Source organism: Cryptomeria japonica, chromosome 9, assembly GCF_030272615.1.
Source record: "Cryptomeria japonica chromosome 9, Sugi_1.0, whole genome shotgun sequence".
In the NCBI taxonomy this organism is placed as follows: Eukaryota; Viridiplantae; Streptophyta; class Pinopsida; order Cupressales; family Cupressaceae; genus Cryptomeria; species Cryptomeria japonica.
The window spans coordinates 385818647-385840616 of NC_081413.1; the positions used below are offsets into that span (position 1 = coordinate 385818647).

Here is a 21970-nt window from a genome sequence, read left to right on the forward strand (position 1 = left end):
TCTGTAAATCTTGCATTTCCTAATGAAATCCAAAGGCAATCTAGAATGCATCTTTCTTTTCACTTCAAGATCGTCTAAGAGATTCATCATAAAATCTTCTATCTGAAACTCATGCTTAAATTTCCTACCGACTGTCTCCTCTATATATCCATGTGGATCAAAGCTTTCTCTCAAAGCAAAGAATGAAAAAGAATACAAAGCTAACTCCTTCTCTGCGTCATCCATGGCTAAAGCATTAGGACATACCTCAACTGAATTGCCTAAGATGATAGGTACAGGAACTCCATTTCCATGTCTGTGTCTGAATGCCTTCGCATAAGCTGTCAACCGTCTTGTTACCTCAAGTAACACTATTCTGTCTGTTGGATATCTCGGCAACATGTATGGAGGTGAAGGGCATCCATGGACTCTGATATAAGTAAATTTCGGAAATTGGATAAACCAAGCACCGTACCTCTTTACTAGTTCCTGTGCATCCTGAGATAATCTATTGTGAATCCCGCCTTGCAACGTCCTGGTGATGTTCATCGTGAAGGTATCATTAACTAACTTGTAGTTACTTCCTGGTGGATGATGCAAGTGAACATAGGAATCACAAACTCTGACCTCGCCGGGTCCTCTTCCAATCACTCCTCTATGAGGTAGTCCTGCGTACTCAAAGCTCCTAATCAAGGCATATATGACATATGAACTCATGTGGAAGGACTTGGTAGCCTTGAGTCTCCTTAACTGTACGTCCAAGCAATGGCTAATCATTCTAGCCCAATGAATTGTTCCTTTTCCCTGAACTATTACCTGGATAAAGTAGAACATCCACTTCTCAAAATAGAAGGCTTGAGGAGCTCCTATGACTCGATTGAGCATTGTTATCAAATCTCTGTACTCCTCCTGGAAGTCGATCCTGTGTGGTGTGTTCGAGATCTTGCTCAGGCGAGGACGACTCTTAAGTAACCAGTTCTTGTTGATGATGCTTAGGCAAACATCTGGATCATCTTCGTACATAGACCTGGCTCCTTCTATGCTCTTGTAGACCATATCTCTGTGCTCTGGAAGATGGAAAGCCTCACTTATAGCTTCCTCTGAAAGATAAGCTAAAGTGTTTCCCTCATTGGATACGATCATCCTGGACTGTGGATCATAATGACGAGCACACTCAATCATCAACTCATGGCACTGAATTGCTGGAGGGAAGCCGGCCGCCTTAATGATGCCACTCTCAATTATCCTCCTGGCGACAGGTGATGGCTTGCCAATGTAAGGGACCTCTCGAAACTTCTTCGTGCTGAAGTTGCCCAAGTTGGTATCTCCAATGTTGCTCCACTTAGACATGATCTTGGTCTCCAGTTCCTCGTTCTTTTGATCTTCCTTCATGAGAGCTGGACGACTGGTGGATGCTCCCGCCTTCGGGGTCGCCATTGTAATACCTACACAACATTTCATAATAAGAACTAGATTTTGCAATGCATAACATAGATTAGATCAAAGATTAATTTTAGGAAACTTCATGATAAGTCCTTGAGTTATCATTTCCTAAACAACGATTGAGCTATTGAAATTCAAATTTTCAAAATTCAAAATTTAAGGTAATGACGATCAAAATTCAAAACTAAAACAAAGGATTACATCGCCATACCTTACTTGAGATCTAACTCTAAAATGCAAAATAAAGAGATTCGCCTAGGCAAAATCAAAATTTGAAGCTTTCCCATGTGATCTTCCTCAAGCGAATGTCCTCCCTTGCAATTTCGCCACCTTTGGGGGGTCTTCAACGTCTTGATGGCAAGCTCGCTTCACTTGAAACTAAGTTCGCACTCCCCTTTGATGATGCTTCGTACTTTGTATTCTTGATGAAATTCGCTCCCTCTTGAACACAATTCGCACTCCTCCAAAATCGCATATGAAAAGATGATAAAATAATGATTTGAAATACAATATCACCTCCCCCCCTTTATAGGCGCTTCCCTCATCAATCCCCATAGGCCGACTTTGTAAAAAAAATAAGGTAATTAAAAGCAATTTTTAAATAAAAACCAAGGGCCGACTTTGTAAAATAAAGCAAATAAAACCCAAGCGCCCCAATTTAATTTTTTATTTAAAATAATAATTAATTCATTTAATGCCCTTGCAATTAATTTTTCGATTTTTTAAAGGCAAGAAATAATTAATTAAATGCTCACGCGCAAATTTTAAATGCTAACTTTTAATTGAATATTCAAATTTTATTGATTTTTAGCATTTAATATAATTTAAAAATTGTGTTAGCGCCAAAATTTGGGAGAGGGAAGGGTACAAACCACATCGCTCTGGTCCCTGGGAGAGGGACAGGAGCGAATTATCATCTTAGTCTTGATTCTTTTGCCTTTTACGTTCAAAATCTCCATCTTCACGTTGAAATTGACATCTTCAACAAGGATCTTGAGCTTGATTGACTTGATTTCGTAGACGAATGCCCCCTGTGACCATTATCGCCTTGGTCCCTGACTGAGGGACAGGAGTGAACTTCCATTTTTAGCTCAAATTTGTGATCTTTGACGTTCACCTCTTGTTTGTCGCCTTCCAAATGACGTTTTCAACCTTATGCATCTTTGTTTTGATGTGATCTTTGGAAGAAAATGAGTGATGTAGTTAATATCGCCCTGGTCCCTGGGAGAGGGATAGGAGCGATCTTGTCTCCTTGCTCTAGTTGACCACCTTTTGATGTTTGGTTTCTTTGCATATCATCTTCTTAAGAACATTTTAACCTTTTGCAACCTTGTACGACCTTGGTTTGACGTAAGTTTCGAAAGAAATGGCCAATATAGTGAATATCGCCCTGGTCCTTGCCTGAAGGACAGGAGCGAACTTTGGTGTCTTGGGCGCATCCTTGTTCTTATCAACTTGCAATTGCCTTCACAATATAAAACGATGTCCTTTGGTCCTTCTTGAACACTTGAAACGTGATCAACGTCCAAAACTTAAGCCTTTATAGAGATTTCGCTCTGGTCCCTGACTGAGGGACAGGAGCGAATTTGAGCATATAGTGTAAATCTTTCATCATATTAACTTGCAATTGTCTTCAAGGTTCAAAATGATGCTCTTTACTCCCTTTCGAACACTTAAAATGTGAGTGGCAACTTAAATTTGGACACATTTGAATATTTCGCTCTGGTCCCTGACTGAGGGACAGGAGCGAACTTGAGCATATAGTGCAATTCCTTCATCTTTGGCGGTCCTTGCAACTTCATTCTTCGCCGAGACACCCCAAAACGTCATCGCCACCTTACACCTTGACTTAGAGTGACTTGAATTTGGGTGGAAGGCAAGATAACTAACATTTCGCCCTGGTCCCTGGCTGAGGGACAGGAGCGAATTTTCATTTTCAAGCTCAATCACACTTTGCCAACTTCCAAAATTATCTTCAATGGACTCGTTGTGCCCCCTTTCATTTATCTTTGGCCTGGAGTTCGTTTTAACTTGGCAAGAAATTGATCTAAGGAAGAAATCGCTCTGGTCCCTGACTGAGGGACAGGAGCGCCTAGGCAAATATGAGCCTCCTTTTGGTGTCTTGCAATCTCCAATTTGTCTTCAACAGGTTCGTTATACCTCCTTTACTTGCTTCAAACTCAAAACTTACTTGATCTTCACTCGAATTTTGCCCTATGAGGAAAATTGCTCTGGTCCCTGGGAGAGGGACGGGAGCTATCATCAAATTTCGCCCTGGTCCCTGGCTGAGGGACAGGAGCGATTTTGCTTCTAAGTCTAATTTTCTTTATGATGACATTTCCAAGTTATATTCAACTGACAGGATGTACTTCCTTGGTTCTCCTCAAATCACGAAATTGTTGAAATCTTGCAAGGACGAGGCAATGCTGGATTTTAAGCTCCGGTCCTTCAGTGAGGGACAGGAGCGATTTTTGCTCCTGGCACATTTCCATGCTTGTGAAATTCTTCTAATTATATTCAACGGAAAGAACATGACTCCCTTTATCACTTCCAATCCGAAATTCGTCTTGATCCTGCAGAGACAGTAAAATTTTGAGAAACAAGCTCCGGTCCTTCACTGAGGGACAGGAGCGATTTTGCTCCTACAGGCCAAAATATCATGATTTCAAGGGTTTAGTCACTTCACAAGGCAAAAACCAGACCTTTCCAATGCCCAGAATCAATCATCAAAATTTTCAAAATTCGGTCAAAATCACTCAAAAAGTCAAAAATCTCATCATTCACACTTAGACAAATTTTGGACTTTGCATTCAAAATTCCGACTGAAACTAGACCAACTCGCTTAGCCTCTGGCGAATTCACTTTATTTCCAAAATTGCATCCCTCGGGAGGAAGCTCTCAAATTCAAAATTGGACTGGACTCTGGCCTGAAAACACATTAACAGAAACCCTAAGGCTTGACCCTAGTCCAGACAACTAGCATACTAAACCAAAATCCTAAAAAGCAGATAGAAAGGCGAGCAAAAACGAGCAAAAAGAGGGGGTCCCCATTTTAATGGGGCGATGTGTGAAATGGTCACAACAGTACCCTCGGCCAAAGGTGTACCAGCTATTAACATGGCGACCAAGGTCGCCTCCTGAACTCCCTGTGATGTGGAGATGTGCAGTGTGTTGGGTGCACACACGTGCGCTGAAGGGGACAACTCCCTACTCCGTGTGGCATCACCAGGTGTGTTGTAGGGGACAATTGAGGTGGTGCAAACACAACTCTCCCTGATGTAGCTTTCCTCGCTCCCCACTCGGCCACTACAACCCATGATGGTGGTACGGTTTCCTTGGCTACCATTACTTTTGTCGTAGACTCCTCCCCTTCACCTTCGGCAACCCACGCCTCAACTTCTTCCCTGCCACCCTGCTCTCTATGGCGTTCCATTCTAAACTCATCCCTGCTCTCACCCTTGAAAGATGACACCTCTACCATTTCCTCTTCCTCAAGGCCGTCTTCTTCCTCCTCGCTCAGCCCAATACTATCCTACCTTCTTCTCTTTCAGAAAAGTTGCATGTGCTACCCTTCAGTCGTAAGTGTCCAAATGGGTCCAATAGAACATGGCCGGTTTGTGGGGATCCACTTGGTTGGCCGGTGTAAACCTCGTCCACTAATCGGTTGGTAGCTAGGTTCTCAATGCCTCAAGAAAAAGTGCTATGGCATGGTGGCACATGTAAAAAGTCTCATGTTTGAGAGTTAGAAACTCCCCAATGCGCTCTAATAACAGCTTTGCCCAGTTATAGACTTTTCTCGTCATGATGCCATCCATGAGTTTTAGCATCCATACAGCTATATCCAAAGCCCTGTTGGCTCTTGTGAGTTGGCTCTTTATTAGGTCAAGAATGCACCTCCATTCTGGTGTCGCAATGAAAGATTTTTTCACCCCTTAGTTGTTGCTGCTACCCCATAGACTACCCCACTATTTCGGCAAGAGGTTGCTTCGACACACCAGTATGAGCAACCTTTCTTTCTCCTTAGTGGGCATCTTGGTCGAGGGCTTGGCCACTTTGGCACCGCTGGATAGGATATCAAGAACCCTTGTGAACTCTTTCGGCTTGAATGATATCACAACTGAGTTTCCCTGGAACTACGCGATGGACATGTGCAAGCATGAGTCATATCCAACCACCATCGTCTGCAATATCAGCTCAAAATCTCATATGTTAAACACAGGCATCAAAATGGTTTTGTCTACCTCTGCCCTTTTGAGCAAGGTTTTCATTGGGTGGTTCTCTGCAATGCTATCCCACCATGTGTGACAATCGCTACCAATGACACTCTCAAATGTCAGGGTGTCCACTGTCACCCTCTCGTCCTTCTGCACCTTCGGCCTTATTTTCTTCTTTTCGCTACTGCTTGTTGCCATGGTTGCGTGATGTGAATCTTTCCTTTGTCTTTTCCAGTTTTGTCCTTTGTCAAATAACTACCTCTACACGGATTCCCGTAACTAACTTTGACCATTTCCTTCCATAGGAAACTCTCGTGATATGTACCAATTTCACCTTTGGTCGTACCAATTTCACCTTCAGTCGTACCAATTCCACCTTCAACCGTACCAATTCCACCTTCATTCATACCACTTCCATCTCCGACAGTTGTCACCTTCAAAGAAAGTACAATTCTCTCAGCCACTATCCTCTCGATAACCCCTTCGACAGTTGTTACCATCGATGAAGGTAAGGTTCTCTCAGCCACTATCCTCTCGATAACCCTTCAACAGTTGTCACCTTCGATGAAGATACGGTTCTCTCAACCACTATCCTCTCGATAACCCCTTCGACAGTTGTCACCTTTGATGAAGGCGTGGTTCTCTCAATCGTTGTCCTCTTCGTGACCCCTTCAATGGTTGTCACCTTCAACGAAGGTATGGTTCTCTCGGCCACTGTCCTCTCGATAACCCCTTTGGCAGTTGTCACCTTCGATGAAGGTATAGTTCTCTTTGTCGTTGTCCTCTCAAAAACCCCTTTGGTAGTTGTCACTTTCAAGTTTCAACGAAGGTATGGTTCTCTCAACCACTGTCACCTCCATGGACAACAATTCCTTTTGCATATTGTTGTGACGTATGCACACATCGCCCCATTGCAAATGGGGACCCCTACTTTTTGCTTTCTGGGGTTTGTTTTTCTAGGTCTTTTAGGGTTTTGTCTATTAGCCTTTGCATGTTGATTGTTGCCAGAGGGATCACTAAGATAGCAAGCTCTGTTTTAGCTAAAGGTGAGTCAGTGGATGCTCCGGGTTTGGGTCATCTTTGAAAGTCTTCCTTAGGACAAAGTTTTGCTCTTGTTGCTAATTGTGTCTTGTTTGAGTTTGAGGAAGTCAATGAAGCTTGGTGAGTGCATATCATCTTTGAAGGTCTGAGTTAAGTCAAATTGGTGAGTGATGAAGTCTGGAATGTCATCCTGATCCTCAAATGTCCTGAAATTTGGTTAAGTCTGGAATGTCATTTTGATCCTGAAATTTGACTAAGTCTGGCAAATTTAAGAATCCTCCAAAAACTAGATTTTGCATTATAACTCCTGGAGGTCCAAAACCACTCTCAAACATCCTAACAATATATATGGAATATAACTTAAAGTATAAGAAAGAAGATTATACTTAAATGTTATATTCCATATATGAATCCTGACGGAGAGTCCAAAATGTCAAATTTCGCTCCTGACCCTTCCAAAGGGTCCAAAGCGAATTTCAATTTCGCTCCTGACCCTTCCAAAGGGTCCAGAGCGAATTCCTCTATAGGACATTCTACTTTGATCCAAACTCAGAACTAACTCATTCCCAGGCATTATTGAGGGCAAAACACTTATTTGGAGTGAAGAAATATGAAAATGAAGTCAGGATTTGAGCCTAAGGAGGAATTTCACTCCTAACCCTTCCAAAGGGTCGAGAGCGAAATTCATATGAGACCCCTTTTTTTTCACAAAACCTTGAAGTGAATGCTAACTTGGACTAGAGGATGATCAGGAGAGGCCTAATAAGTTATATCCAAGCCAAAGAAGGGAGGAAAAAGGTGAAAATGAGCCTAAAATGAGAATTTCACTCCTGACCCTTCCAAAGGGTCCAGAGCGAAATTCACTTTTCCTCTATTTTGCTCTTTGATATGGCCAAGTTTTGGATTTTTGAGGCATGGTTGAGGAGGCTTTTATGCATATTTGCCTTTGAGAAGAGGTTTGAGGCGATGAAGTGGTAGAAATCAACCCAAAAGGAGAATTTTGCTCCTGACCCTTCCAAAGGGTCCAAAGCGAAATTCCCTATAGGTCTTGTCCTTGGCCTAGGTCCAGAGTGAAATCCTCAGTTTGACCCCCTATCTTGCCTAAAATGATGAAAACGACCTTGTCTTGAGCTAGTTTGATGGTGGATTCACTTAAATGTGGAGAAAGGACCTTGAATTTGATAAAGTTTGAAGGAGAATTGGATGAAGGAAGTGGAAAACCAACCAAGAATGTGGATTTCGCTCCTGACCCTTCCAAAGGGTCCAGAGCGAAAATCCCCATAGCTCTCATTTCCTTCCTAGTTTTGGCCAAGTTCTTAGTTTCTAAGGCATGTTGGAAGGTGGATTGAAATGTTTTTGCCTTAGAGAGTGGCTCAAAGTGAAAATGTGAAGGATTTTAGCCTAAAATAGAAATTTCAATCTTGACCCTTCCAAAGGGTCCAGAGCGAAATTCTTGGAAACTCCTATTTTCTTCTTGAATGAGGTCAAGACAGTGGTTCCTATGGCGTAGAGTGGTGTATTTTTGTCTTTCAAGGAAGATTGGAGTTGAAAAGATGAAGAGTTAAGCCTAGAATGTGGATTTCGCTCCAAACCCTTCCAGAGGGTCCAGAGCGAAATTCCCCAAAACCTCCCTTTTTTCTCAATTTTGTGCCAAGCCAAGTGTGGGTTAGGGTGAATTAGGATTGGAGATGTCCTTAAGCATGGCTTTGAGTTGCTAGTGATCACCAAATGTGAAGGATTTTGGCCTAGAAGGAGAATTTCACTCCTGACCCTTCCAAAGGGTCTAGAGCGAAATTCTTAAGAGTACCTATTTCCCTTTCAAAACAAGTCAAGTTCTTGGTTTTTATGGCCTAGATAGGAATAGATTGATATGTCCTTGCCCTTTGAGGTGAATTGAAGTGGAAAAATGATGAAATAAGCTCAAGAAGGTGAATTTCACTCCTGACCCTTCCAAAGGGTCCAGAGCGAAATTCCTAAAATCCACCTTTTCCTTTCATTTTTGTGTCAAGCTAAGTGTGGATCAAGGTAGATTGAGCTTGGAAGGAACCCTAGGCATGCCTTGGAATGGATTGTGGCCACCAATGATGGAGATTTTAGGCTAGGACATGAATTTCGCTCCTAACCCTTCCAAAGGGTCCAGAGCGAAATCTTAGATACGTCATGTCCCTGGCCATGATTTTTAACGAATTCTCCTTTCTAGCCATTTTGAGGGTCAAGCAAGTGTTGCATGTATGGGAGAGGGATCCAAAGATGAGAGTCCAAGTATAGAGAGTGAAAAGGATAGACCTTGGTGAAGGAAAACAAGCAAGTCAAGAATTTCGCTCTTGACCCTTCCAAAGGGTCTAGAGCGAAATTCTCAATTTCACCTAATTTGCTCATGATGAAGGTCAAGAGATGGATTCCCAGGCCTTGGTGGAGAGAACACTAGGGTATGCTTGCCTTGGAAGGCATTTTGGAGTAGAGAAATGATAGAATTTGTCCTAGAATGTGAATTTCGCTCCTGACCCTTCCAAAGGGTCCAGAGCGAAATTCTTAAAACCTCTATTTTGCTCCAATTTCGCATCAAGCCTAGTGTTGATTGAGATTAAAGGCATCCTTAGACATGCATTTGAGCAAGTTGTGGTCACAAAATGTGAAGATTTTGTCCTAAAATGCAAATTTCGCTCCTGACCCTTCCAAAGGGTCCAGAGCGAAATTCTAAATAGGTCCTGTCCTTGGCCTAGATCCAAAGTGAAATCCTCTCTTTTGGTCTTTTAGGAGGTCAAATCAATGATGTCTTCAGGAGAAAGCTATTCAAAGGTCAAGGGAAGTTCAAGGCAAGGAGATGGTGAAATTTGAGCTAAAATGCAAATTTCCAAAGGGTCCAGAGCGAAATTTTTATAGGGCCTATCCCTGGGAAGGATTTTGAGCAGGCTTCATTTTGTTGTCTTCTTGTTGATGTTTTAAGGTAGAAAATGCTATGTTGAATGAATTTATTATGTGTCCTTAATCACATTTTGGTTTGTTTTGCAGATGGAAAAAGATCGAGACAAGGACGACCTGTTCTAGTCCATCATCATCAAGGACATTCCAAAGGCATAAAGGTGGACTACATGTGTTCTAGGAGTTGCCAGCTACCTCCAAAACCTTCACTTCGCCACACTAAGGAACCACAAGATGACAAAGAAAGGCTTCGCCAACACTTCAAGGCAAGGTATGCTACCGGAGAAAGAAGAACTTGACAGTAAGGAAGCCTCATCAAGCACATAGAGAATCAAGGAATACATCATTCATCAAATTGAGACAGAAAAGAGATCAACCAAGACACAGACGTCAGACAAGGTGGTATCCAAGTCATCATTCCTCCGGTCGGATTGGTCCACCTCAGCATGTCCAGATTCAATGTACCTGACTCATCGGGGATGGCACAAACTTCGAGGCACCTACCCTTGTTTCCTATTGGTTCTCAATTATTGAATGTAATTTTCTCATTGGCTAAGGAAGTTTGTTATAACAAACCCTAATTAGAGTTTTGTATCCTATAATCCTAGCCATTGATTCTAAGTCAATCAAAGCCATCAATCTATAAAGGGCTCTCTATATAAGGCCCTGGCTCCTCATTTGTAAGGGTTAATAGTGAATAGTTAGAGAATAGTTAATAGTCAAAGAATAGGAAATAGTTAGAGAGAATAGTCAATAATTCGTAGCATTTTAGAGTAGAGTAGAAAGAGAAGGCAAAGATTGTTGCCAAGACATTGTTGCAAAAGACTTGTAAACTTCATTGAAGAAATGGTGAATTCTATGTGTCGATTCAACAATTTGCATGGTCTTTATACTTCTCAAATTTGATTTCATGTTATTAGATGAGTGGAAGAAATGTGTATGATCGATGGTGAATTTTGTATATCCATACTACTAGCAGTTTGTTGATTGCAAACTTGCTTTGCGTAGTCAACTGGAATCATTCGCTTAAGTTTAACTTCAATTATCGCTTCTTCGTTGATATGCATCAACCTGACGATGTCTATGTTGTAGCGGTGATCTAAACATCATAAAGCTTTCCTCAAAAGATCGCACTAATCTTGTGGAGATGATCCTAGGATGTCAAAACAAGACTTAGTTAGAATTTCATCAAAGGTCATCCATTGCTCTTACGTTCTTAGTGTTAGAAATAGATCCCGTTCCAACCCTTATCCTTTTTCTTTTTGTCAAAATCAAGGATCGGTAAAGACCCACGTTTCAGTGATATCCAAAGCAAATCAGACGCTCAGGTCATTGAATGTAAGTCCCCTTGTGATTCCAGCAAAATCACATCGTACCGCAAAGAGCTTATCCACACGTAGAGAACCTACATATCAGAACCTTGGAGTTACCCCAACTGATCCTTCGGCGAGATCTTCAGCAGTCGGAAAACTTTGTTCAAGAGAGGATAAGGTACCTTTAGGTATTTTATTCTGTGTTTAGTCGTGTACAAAAGACACATCAACACATATCCTCAGTCATTGTCACTGACAGTGCTACTGCCGAGGGTGTCACTGGTGTCAATGTCGAGTGTGTTGGAACACTCGACCCTGCCTCTACTAGTGTCAATGGTGCTGGCACACTCACCACCAATGGTGTGGGCACACTTGGTGACGATGGTGTGGGCACACTTGAAGCCGATGGTGTGGGTATACTTGACCCGACCACTATTACTCCAACTATGGCCACCTTGTCACTATCTGTCTGGATTGCCTCGTCATCATCATCATCATCGTAATTTCCAATTGCACCCACTACTCCCAAAGATACATCATCACCAAATTGGACATCCTCTACCACAAGTAAATCCTCTGCAAACGCTTCCTTTGCAACTTGCATAACCTTCACAATCACTTCGTCTGTAGGCACCTGTTGACGTGTATTTTGTACACAGCCTAACACAGAATAAAATACCTAAGAGTATCTTATCCTCTCTTGAGAAAAAGTCTCTAACTGCTGAAGATTCGCATAAAGGATCAGTTAGGATGACTCCAAGGTTCCTTTTAGTAGGGTCTCTACATGTGGATAAGCTCGCCGTGGTATGATGTGATTTGCTGGGATCACAAGGGGACTTACATGTGATGATTGAACTTCCGATCTGCTTTGCTGGACACAGGCTCTGACTAACTTAGATTTGAAAAAATGAAAAAGGATAAGGGCGAAGAGAGGATCTAATCCTAATACTAAGAATGTAGGAGCAAAGACTTGATTTTTTGATGAAACTCTAACTAGATCTTGTTTTGACGTCAATGGAACATCTACACAAGGCTAGTGCGATCTTCTAAGGGAAGCTTTATGATGTTCAAATCATCACCGCAGGCATAGACACCATCCAAGTTGATGCATATCAATGAAGAGGCAACAAATTGAAATTGAGCTTAAGCTGAACGATTCCAGTTGACTACACAAGGCAAGTCTGCAATCAACAAACTGCTAGTAGTATGGATATACGAATTCCACCATCAATCAATCACATTTCCTCCATTCATCTAATCATCTACCATCTAAGATTGAAGACTCAACAAGAAACCATGCAAATTGCAAGAAAACGACATATTTCACCATTACTTCAATGAAAATGGAGTTTGTTTACAATCAATGGCAACAATTTCTTGCCTTGTCCTCCTATTCTACTCTAATTACTATTCTATCAACTATATTCTAACTCTTCCAACTATTTACATGCTATCTCTAACTTATTGCTAATTGGCCTTTACAAATGAAATGCCTAGGCTTATATAGTACCCACAATACAATTTGATGGCTTAGATCAATTCAAGATCAATGGCCAAGATTTTACAATGAAAACCCTAATTAGGGTTTGTTACAACCATTACATAACATTTAATGCTTGACCAATGAAATAATTGTATTGCTTGGACACATGTCCCTTCTAGAAAAATCGACCAATGGATAGCCGGGGTAGGTACATCGGAGTTTGTGCCACCTTCCATGAGTTAAGTACATTGAATCTGGACATGCTGAGGTGGACCACACTGATTGGAGAAATGATGACTAGGACGCCACCTCATCTGACACTTGTAGCTTGCTAGATATTCAATTTGATGTCGTTGAGAGGCTTGCTTTAATTAACTCTTGTTCTAACTCCTTTTGTCCTTGATTTGCAAGATGATGATGTACCTCGCCTTGGAACGCTGGATTGAAAGAGGTCGCCCCTGTCCTGGCTTGATCGTCCCGGCGAAGACCGTCCTTGATCCGGCTTGATTTTCCTTGATGAGATCTCCATTTGATGCCTACACAACATTTCAAAATTAGAAACATGATTTTGCAATACATAACATAAATTAGATAGCAAATTTTAGGAAACTTAATGATAAGTCCTTTATTAATCATTTCCTAAAAACGACTGAGCTAAGGATTCAAAATTCAAAATTCAAGCTTAAGGCAATGACGATCAAAATTCGAAATTAAAACAAGAGATCTTGCCATACCTTACTTGAGAGCTTAACTCTAAAATGCCAAAATAAAGGAAATCGCCTAGGCAAAATCAAAATTAGATGGCTTCAACGTGATCTCCTTTAAATGAACAATCCCTTTATCAATTCATCACCCTTGAGGATATCTTTGACGTGGTCTTTGGCAAGTTCGCCCAACTTGAGACTAAGCTCGCACTCCTTTGATGATGTCTGCGCCCTCCTCTTGAATGACAATTTCGCACCTCCTTTGTATTCTCCAAATCGCATGCTAATGAAGGATGTTAAATGATGATTTGAAATGAATAAACCACCTTCCCTTTATAGGCGCTTACCTTCATATTGATCTTAGGCCGACTTTGGTAAATAAGACAAATTTAAAATAAACTTAAAAGGCCGACCCTTGTAAAATGAAACAAATTTTAAATCAAGCGCCCCATTTGATTTTTTATTAATTAATAATTAATTATTAAATGCCTTTATTATTTAAATTAATAAATTTCGATTTTTATAAAGGCAAAAATAATTAATAGATATCAAGCGCAAATTTTAAATGCCATTCTTAATTAAATTTGCAATCCATCGATTTTAGCATTTAAAATAAATTTAAAGAAATGTGTTTGAGCGCCAAATTTTTGAAAATGAAATAATACATACCTCATCGCCCTGGTCCCTGACTGAGGGACAGGAGCGATCCATCAATTTGGTCTTGATCCTTGCATTTTTGACGTTCAAAATCTTGATCCTTACGTTCAAATCGGCATTTTAGCTGGGTCCTTCAAGTTTGATTGACTTGTTTGTGCGAAGGAATGTCTTTAAGATGTGATATCGCCCTGGTCCCTTGGAGAGGGACAGGAGCGATCCATGTGTTCTAGCTAGAATTTGCCACCTTTCAACCTTTGTTCCTCGTTCATTATCTTTCAAATGGCGTCCTCGATCTTGCCCACCCTTGCATTGTCTTGATTTTGAAGGAGCATGAGTGTTTTAATAGAAATCGCTTTGGTCCTTGTCCAAAGGACAGGAGCGATATAAGTTCCTTAGCTCAATTGATAGCATTTTGACGTTCAAAACTCTTGTATATCGTCTTCAAAAGACACCTTAGACCTTTTACCACTTTGCAAAACCTTGACTTAACGTGATTCATGCATGAATTGGCCAATATAATCAATATCGCTCTGGTCCCTTCCTGAGGGACAGGAGCGAACTTCAACGTTTTGAGCTTGTCTTTGCCTTCTTCAACTTGTAATTGCTATCAACGAGTAAAATGAAGTCCCCTTGATTCTCCTTGGTCGCTTGAAACATGATCAACTTTAAAAATCTAGGCCTTTATGAGAATTTCGCTCTGGCCCCTTCCTGAGGGACAGGAGCGAACTAGGAGTCTTGATGTAAATCCTTCAATGTTGACGATCTTTGATGCTTTGCGCTTGATTGGGACGCTTCGAAATGTCCTTGCCACCTTGTTCTTTGTCTTGGAGTGTCTTGAATTTGGAGGAACGGCAATATAATCATCATATCGCCCTGGTCCCTTGGAGAGGGACAGGAGCGATCTTGCTCTTGTAGGCTCCACATCATATTGCTAACCTCTAAAATTATCTTCAACGGATTCGTAACATTCCATTCCATTCATCCATGCCTTGGGTTTGATTGTAACTTAGCCAGAAAATCATCTATAACAAAAATCGCTCTGGTCCCTCCCTGAGGGACAGGAGCGAACTTAAGCATTTTGGTCCTTTGATGGCATTTGGTAATCTTCAATTTATCTTCAATGAGTTCATTTCACCTCCTTCCTTGCCTTCAAACATAAAATTGACTTGATCTTTGCCGAGATCGTACCTTATGAAGAATTTCGCTATGGTCCTTCAGTGAGGGACAGGAGTGAATTTGACCCTCTAGGCAAAACTTCATCATTTCGTTGTTTTTGATCAAGTCTGGATGCTCTATCATGCTCATTTCGTCCTTCACCATGCCTTTGATGTCTCGATTCGTCCAAACAAGGTCAGGAATGGCTCAACTAAGCATTTTCGCTCTGGTCCCTTGGTGAGGGACACGAGCGATTCGCCTTGGTCCCTTGGAGAGGGACAGGAGCGCTTTTCGCTCTGGACCCTTGGAGAAGGACACGAGCGAAATTTGACTTTTCGAACTCTCTATCAGGATAAATTTGATGGAATATAACATTTAAGTGACATTTCCTTCTATCTTTCTTCTTTCTTATACTTTAAGTTATATTCCATATATACTTTCAGGATGTTTGAGAGTGGTTTCAGACCTCCAGGAGTTATATTGCAAAATCTAGTTTTTGGAGGTTTTTCAATTTCCAGACTTAGTCAAATTCAGGATCAGGACATTCCAGACTTAGCCAAATTTCAGGATCAGGACTTTCAGACTTAGCCAATTTCAGGATCAGGACCTCACTCAAGCCGGACTTGCTATCCAATGTGATCCGCTGGGCAACATTCAAAATGCAAAGGCTAGCTAACAAAACCCTAAAAAACCGAAAGAAAACAAACCCCAAGAAGCAAAAAAAAACATGGGTCCCCATTTGCAATGGGGCGATGTGTGAAAACGTCACAACAGCACCCTACTTCCCCAGACCGCCATCCAGAAGGTATCCTTGGCACTCTCCCTTTTAGAGGATGAAACTTTTCCATACAACCTTCCTTGTTTGGCTAACACGTACCACTCCCTCCTTGTTTCGTACGGATTGCTCTTGTATCGTACGGACCACACCCTTCCTTACACAACCAAGAGAAGACATATCTGTACTCCATGAAGGTTCTGATTGTTGTTGCCTTGAGTACAAGGTTCCAGTCATTCCCTACCGATATCACCTTTGAGTTGTACTCTTCCCCCGGGTTGACCTTCTTTATGTTCGGTTCCTAATATTTTATCATTTTATCCCTCTTGAACCGATGGGCAGGCATATCATCTACTCTCACCACTCCCTCCTTGTACTTTTCATATTTTGGGGGGAAGGTGGCATTCTCTATACCAGCTTCTTCAATCTCTTCGATTTGCAGCATGTTGCACTCGAGGTGAAAAACTTCATAGTCCTCCATCTGCCAATGAAACAACCTGTTAAGAGAACTTGTCTCGTCCTCCGAGCAACTTCCAAATTCTGGCACCCCTTCATCGTTGGGCTCCACTGCACTTCCTCCATCCTGAAATCTCCGCCAACTCCTGGCTTACTGCCTAGCTCCACAGGTCATTAACGTACTTCCTTTTGTCACTCTCGATGGAGTGTATTCTTCCAATTGTGGTTCGTCTTCGTTGTGATCAACCAACGCCTTCCGAGGAGAGTGTCATACGCCTTCTTCTCTAGCAAGATGACAACAAAGTGCAGAAAGAATGCTAAGTGCCAATGGTGACCTTTTTTGCCATGAGCATCCCAAGAGGTTTGATGTCGTGCTAGTCAGCACCTACTAGATGGAAGGTTGGTGGCCAGAGTGTTGGCTTGCCAAGCCCTTTCCATGTCTCCTTCGATAGTACATTCACGCCAGAGCCTCCATCGATGATGGTGTTTGTCAACTTACATCCCATTATCTCCATCTCAATGATGGGTGGCTTCCTTCCAATGCCCACCGTCAACAACATCGGATCAATGACTAGGCTACCTATTGGCTTCTTCGTTGGCTTGTCATGCTCTTGGCTGACTACGTCGTCACCGACTACGTTAGTAATGGCCATCTTTAGTTGTGGCATGGTTTGCAGAAGATTGGATACCCATACAGGTACGATGGCCTGCAACATCTGTCTCATGATAGTTTTCTCCGACTCCGACCATATTGGAGTATTGGCGGCCTCATTCGAAACCCTTCTCTCCTTCGCCATCGCCCGTTCAACATCAGCCTTAGCTTCCCGAAGTCTTTCCTTCTTTGTACGATAGTCAGGATATGCTACCTTCTTAGTCTGGAGTCTGGTGATAGCTAGTACTTCTTCATCTAGTTCTTTTACGTCCAGCATATTCACCCCTTTTTGTTTTGGGCAATTGGTGTCTTTGTGGTTTTCGGTTCCACACCATTTGCATACCAACCCTGCATTGTTACTTTGGCCACTCTAGCAATCCCATGCGAAGTGACCCCATTCATTGCAACATTGGCATTGGATCATGGGTCTACCCTTCGTGGGGTGTTGTTATTGCTATTATTGTTATTCCCTCGCCCGTTATTTCGATACCCTCCAAGATATGCATTAGAGTTGGCAAGTGGTTTTGGAGGTGTGGCCAGAGGTGTTGTTTGTTCCCCTTGGGCAAAGAGCACTTGTGCACTTCTCGTTTTCAAATTGTACGTGCATTCCTCGATGGAATGTCCCAATAGCTGACAGATGTCACAAAATGACTTCTTCGAGCAAGTAGTCTTTGTATGACTTTCTACTTTGTAGTCGATGCACCACAACTCTTTACCATCCTTACCATCGCCTTTCTCTGCCTTTAGCTCCTTCATCATCCACAACATATCCCTCTAAAGGGCCTGCACAGTCTTGGATTCTCCATCACTGCTCTCATCCGTCCTATCATCATCATTGACCTTCTTTTTGGCCCTCAATGTCTTACTCTCGCTCTTGATGTCCATGGCTCAATTTGTAGACGTCAGTGTACGAGGACGAGGGTACCACTTTCATCTTTCTCCTGAGGGAGGGGATCAACACTTCAACAAACCACCATTTTTTCAACTCGTTAATCAATTCCTTTTCCATCTTGCTTAACAATTCTTTGAGCCTACGATTGTATCCCCATATGTTCTCTCGTTCTTCCCTTGTCTATTGTTGTAAATTTCAACAACAATTTCGTTGTCATCTCTCAATACTTTGAATTCCTCTTAAAATGCCTTCTTTAGTTCAGTCCATCCCGCCTTGTGTTCAGCCACTAGGTCTATATACCAGTCGATAGCAATTCCCCATAGGGTGGCAGGAAATGCCTTCAGCCAGTAATCCTGGTCATCCTGACCATTTGCCTCCCATATTGTTACACAAGTCTTTCAATGGCGTACGGGATCCTCTAATCCGTCCCCTAGGAATTTAGGGATTTTTTGCTTCTCCTGGGTGTTCATCGTTGTTTTCATTAGAAGGTACCGTGTGTATCTGACCAGATTGGACCATCTTGCTCTCGTTCGCGTTCCTGTGCCTCTCTTGCACTCTTGGCCACACACAATCTCTCTACATAACCACCTTTTGCGTCTTCTACACCTTGGTCACCTTCTTCGTTTCTATACTCTCTCCTCCCTAGTCTTTTTGGCTCAGACCCCCCTATTTGTGGTTCCTCTATGAGGTACAGGTTCTCAATACAGTGCAAGTTTGTTTCAAAAAGTTCATCTACTTCGGTTCAGAGGTTCCTTTCTTCCCCTTCGTCCCATACCGACTATACGGACAGCCTACTGGTATTGGTACTATGTGTAGATTCGAAGTCTTCACTTGACGCAGAGTGTACAGTTTGGTTACTTGCCTAGTCGGCGGGATCTTCATTTCGTCGTTTGGGAGTGGCAGGTTTCTAGCAACCTCTTCCAACTCACTCCAGGCACACGGTCTTTCTCTCTCCCAAATCCGGCTTTGGTTGGCGCTCCGACTCCTCGCTGGACTCTTCGAACCTTCAATGATTACTCGTAATTGTCGTCTCCACTCACTTTGCTCTCTTAGGCGGAGAGATCTCCTTACTAATCCCTCCCCCTCCTCTCAAGTGTCTCTGGCACGTTGGTCCTTATTTGGTCATAGGGACATTAATGGTCAAGGGTACAGCGTCTGCCAGTATCCCGCTCTTCTTCCTCCCTATTGGTCCTTCATATCGTTGCAATATTTTCTGCCAACGCTGCTCTCGATTCCTTTCCTCCCACTGGTCTTGCAATTCAATCAAGTTTCTTGCCAACAGCCTTGGAATTCTCCCATCAAAGACCATGTGATTTATTGAGAGTTTGTCACGTACCATGCTCCTTCCAAGCTTCCCTCTGCACGTACTGATCGAGGGAAACTTCCCACAGGTTTACCAAGTCTTGCATCAATCGATCTTCCAATATTTCTTCGTCATTGTCACTTTCCATTACTAGTACTTGTTGTTCAAACGATCGGCCCATTACTCTACCATGCCAATCGCCACTCTCAGGTACTCTCAGATCTCTAGATTTGAATCGGCAAGAGTGCCAAAATGTTTACTCCCTTCAGTGAATGCTTTAACTTACAGAGTAAATAGAAATATCACAATGATCATGTTCAACACAGTAATTCAGATACAACACATTGATATGGCCGAAAGATGACTTTATTATCAACATGTAATGTGTACAATAACAAAGAGTCCCAGTTCCCAATACAAGCCAGAACTATATAGCACTCGGCGGTTGGTTAAGAGTACCAACCACTGACAACTAACAACTACCCGAGAGCTACAAACCATTAGCTACAAACCATTACCTTGCTATTTATTAAAACAAAACATTATTTATTCTTATCGACAAAACTGCTGCCAACAAACATTCAGAAAATTATACATAACAACAAAGGATTGTATCCAAAATCATATCTTTTAATTAAGTCCACATATGCTGCAATTAATAAATAGGCAGTACTTCAAATGCTTTCTGAAAGCATGCAAACAAGCACACAAGTGTCCATTATAATTAACATATCAAATCCAGACACCCTGCTCACTTTGCACAAATTCAACTCATGGAAAAATAGACTTCAAATGTTTTTTGTATTACAATGGGCAATTACTACAGAAACTGCCAATGAAACATTAAAATAAGCTTTCTAAACCTGATTTCTCTTGCAGAAATCGACTTCCTTATGCATATTTTAATATGCCTAAAAATCACAATTATGCATCCTCATGCATTGTATGTAGGAGCATTAACAAAATTCTTAAGCCAACAAATAATAACACCAACCTCCAAGTCTTTAAGTTTGACACCTGCTGCAATTGATAGCAGCAACTTGTCTTCTGAAAATAAAGGCTTCAGGTCCACGAGCACTTCTTTAACTGTAAAATGTAATATGCAACTTGAGAGGAATCTAACCTAACAACACTTCATTTTTTAACAAATCCACAATAAACACGTTAGTTCATTGCAGAAAGTGAAAAGGAATAGAAAACAAGCACCACAATTCACTACACTATGATATAGGGAGAAGAAATTAGAGAAAAATAATTTGAATGAGAAGCTGGTGACAAAAACTTACCAACCTGGGGCTTGACTCCAAGAAGAACAACTTGACATTCTTCGACAAGCTTGGCATTGGAAGGGAGAATAGTAACGCCGAAAGAAGAAAAAGCTTCGCGACGAGGAAGGCGGGCGTGGGCAGTACGCATGCGTGAGGAGGGAAAGACACCGGCATTGCGCAGCCCCCGCGCAATTGCCTCAGCCATCTTTCCTGCTCCGAGGAATCCGATCTTCAATTCTCCTACTTCGCCCATCTCTGCTCACAAACTCGCTCTCCTTTCCCCTTCTATTTTTCCCCTCCTCTCGGTTTCCAGATTTTTAAAAACTCTTGCCTGTAACCAGCATAACGAAATTTTGTTAGACCGATTTTTAGATTTTTTTTTTTTTAATATAATGCAATGATTTTTGGATTCACCTAGGTAGTTTTGAGTTAATCTTTATCAACTTATGTTTTACAATATGTTATTAGAGGATTTTTATTTTTTATTCTTTTGAGACTATTTGACCGTCATTTGATGTTCATAAGTGTGAAGTATCATAATAGATCATTCATGATCTAATTTTCAAGATGAACATGATGATAATCTTTTAGATAATAAAATGTATAAAAGAAAACATATTCAAATGTAAAGGTTTCTTGAAAATGTGTCACTTGTAATCAAAATGATAAGAAAAATATCTAGAAAGCTAAGACAAGAATATATGTATAATTCATCTATTCTACAAAATGTACAAAGCAAGTATTTTTATAAATTGTCAACTAGGTTCCACATAGATGTTGGTAAGTGTCCTACACATATGGCATGTTGCTTATATAGATGGGCTAATAGCATATGTGTATGGTACTAGTTGAATAATAGCATGGCATGGATGTTGCCATATGTTTAATGCATATGGTACTAGTAATCTAACCATGTTGTGCATAAAGGTCATCAACTGAAAATATTACATGTGGTTATTGGTGCTCCATGTGCTACACATGTATGATCTAACTAAGCATAAGCACATGCAACCATGTGTAAGGCCACACTATGTGCATAAGCAATGTTGTGTAGTTGCTCATGAGAACTTATAAAAAGGTGTGAGGACAATATTGTGCACATGTGAGAAGTATTGTGTTACATGTATTAAGTGATATTAATTGCACTAATGAACTTGTTGAAGATTAAGTGCAAGACTAAACTCAAATCATTCATCTACCCTCAAGGAATAATGATCCCCACTATATCGACAATAAGTTGAAGGAACTACATGAGCAATTGTTGAAAAGTATACCTTTTACCCTAATATTGTTGTAATATAAATACTTATTTTATACCTATAAGAATTATTTTAATATGTAACATAAATACTTATTTGTGATTCATCTTTAAAAATGTGTTTAGCTAATTTATGTTACATATTTATTTGGGTGCACTTGTAAAGTTGTATGTAACACTGGTTAGATAATTTATGTGTGGGTTGCACATTAGAAAAATATTTAATATTGAGAAAAGTTAGTATCAAAAAGTAAATGTTGGATTCAATTGTTTTGAGATACATGTCTTTCCCAATACCATAATTGTATTTGTGTGAATTTGATTCTATAAAATAAAGCACATGTTTAGTGATTGGGGTTGGTTGGTTGGCTATCACAACCTTTTGAGTTGGTTGTCATTTGTATTAAGCTCTCTCATAGAGTGCATATGTGAAGCATGGCATCGAACGTGTCATT

General features: G+C 41.2%; 1 protein-coding gene across 1 annotated transcript in view; it reads right to left on the reverse strand.

Annotated features, from left to right (window-relative positions):
* LOC131072755 (pyrroline-5-carboxylate reductase) overlaps positions 1-20607 on the reverse strand; it is a 74767-nt gene extending 54160 nt beyond the window's left edge. Inside the window, exons 1-2 of the mRNA XM_058009023.2 lie at positions 20276-20607; positions 19984-20075 (exon numbers count right to left, since the gene is read on the reverse strand). Coding sequence (XP_057865006.1) covers positions 19984-20075; positions 20276-20510 — 327 coding nt within the window. The 5' untranslated portion in view covers positions 20511-20607. The remainder of the gene's footprint in view (positions 1-19983; positions 20076-20275) is intronic.
* Positions 20608-21970: the final 1363 nt, after the last annotated feature.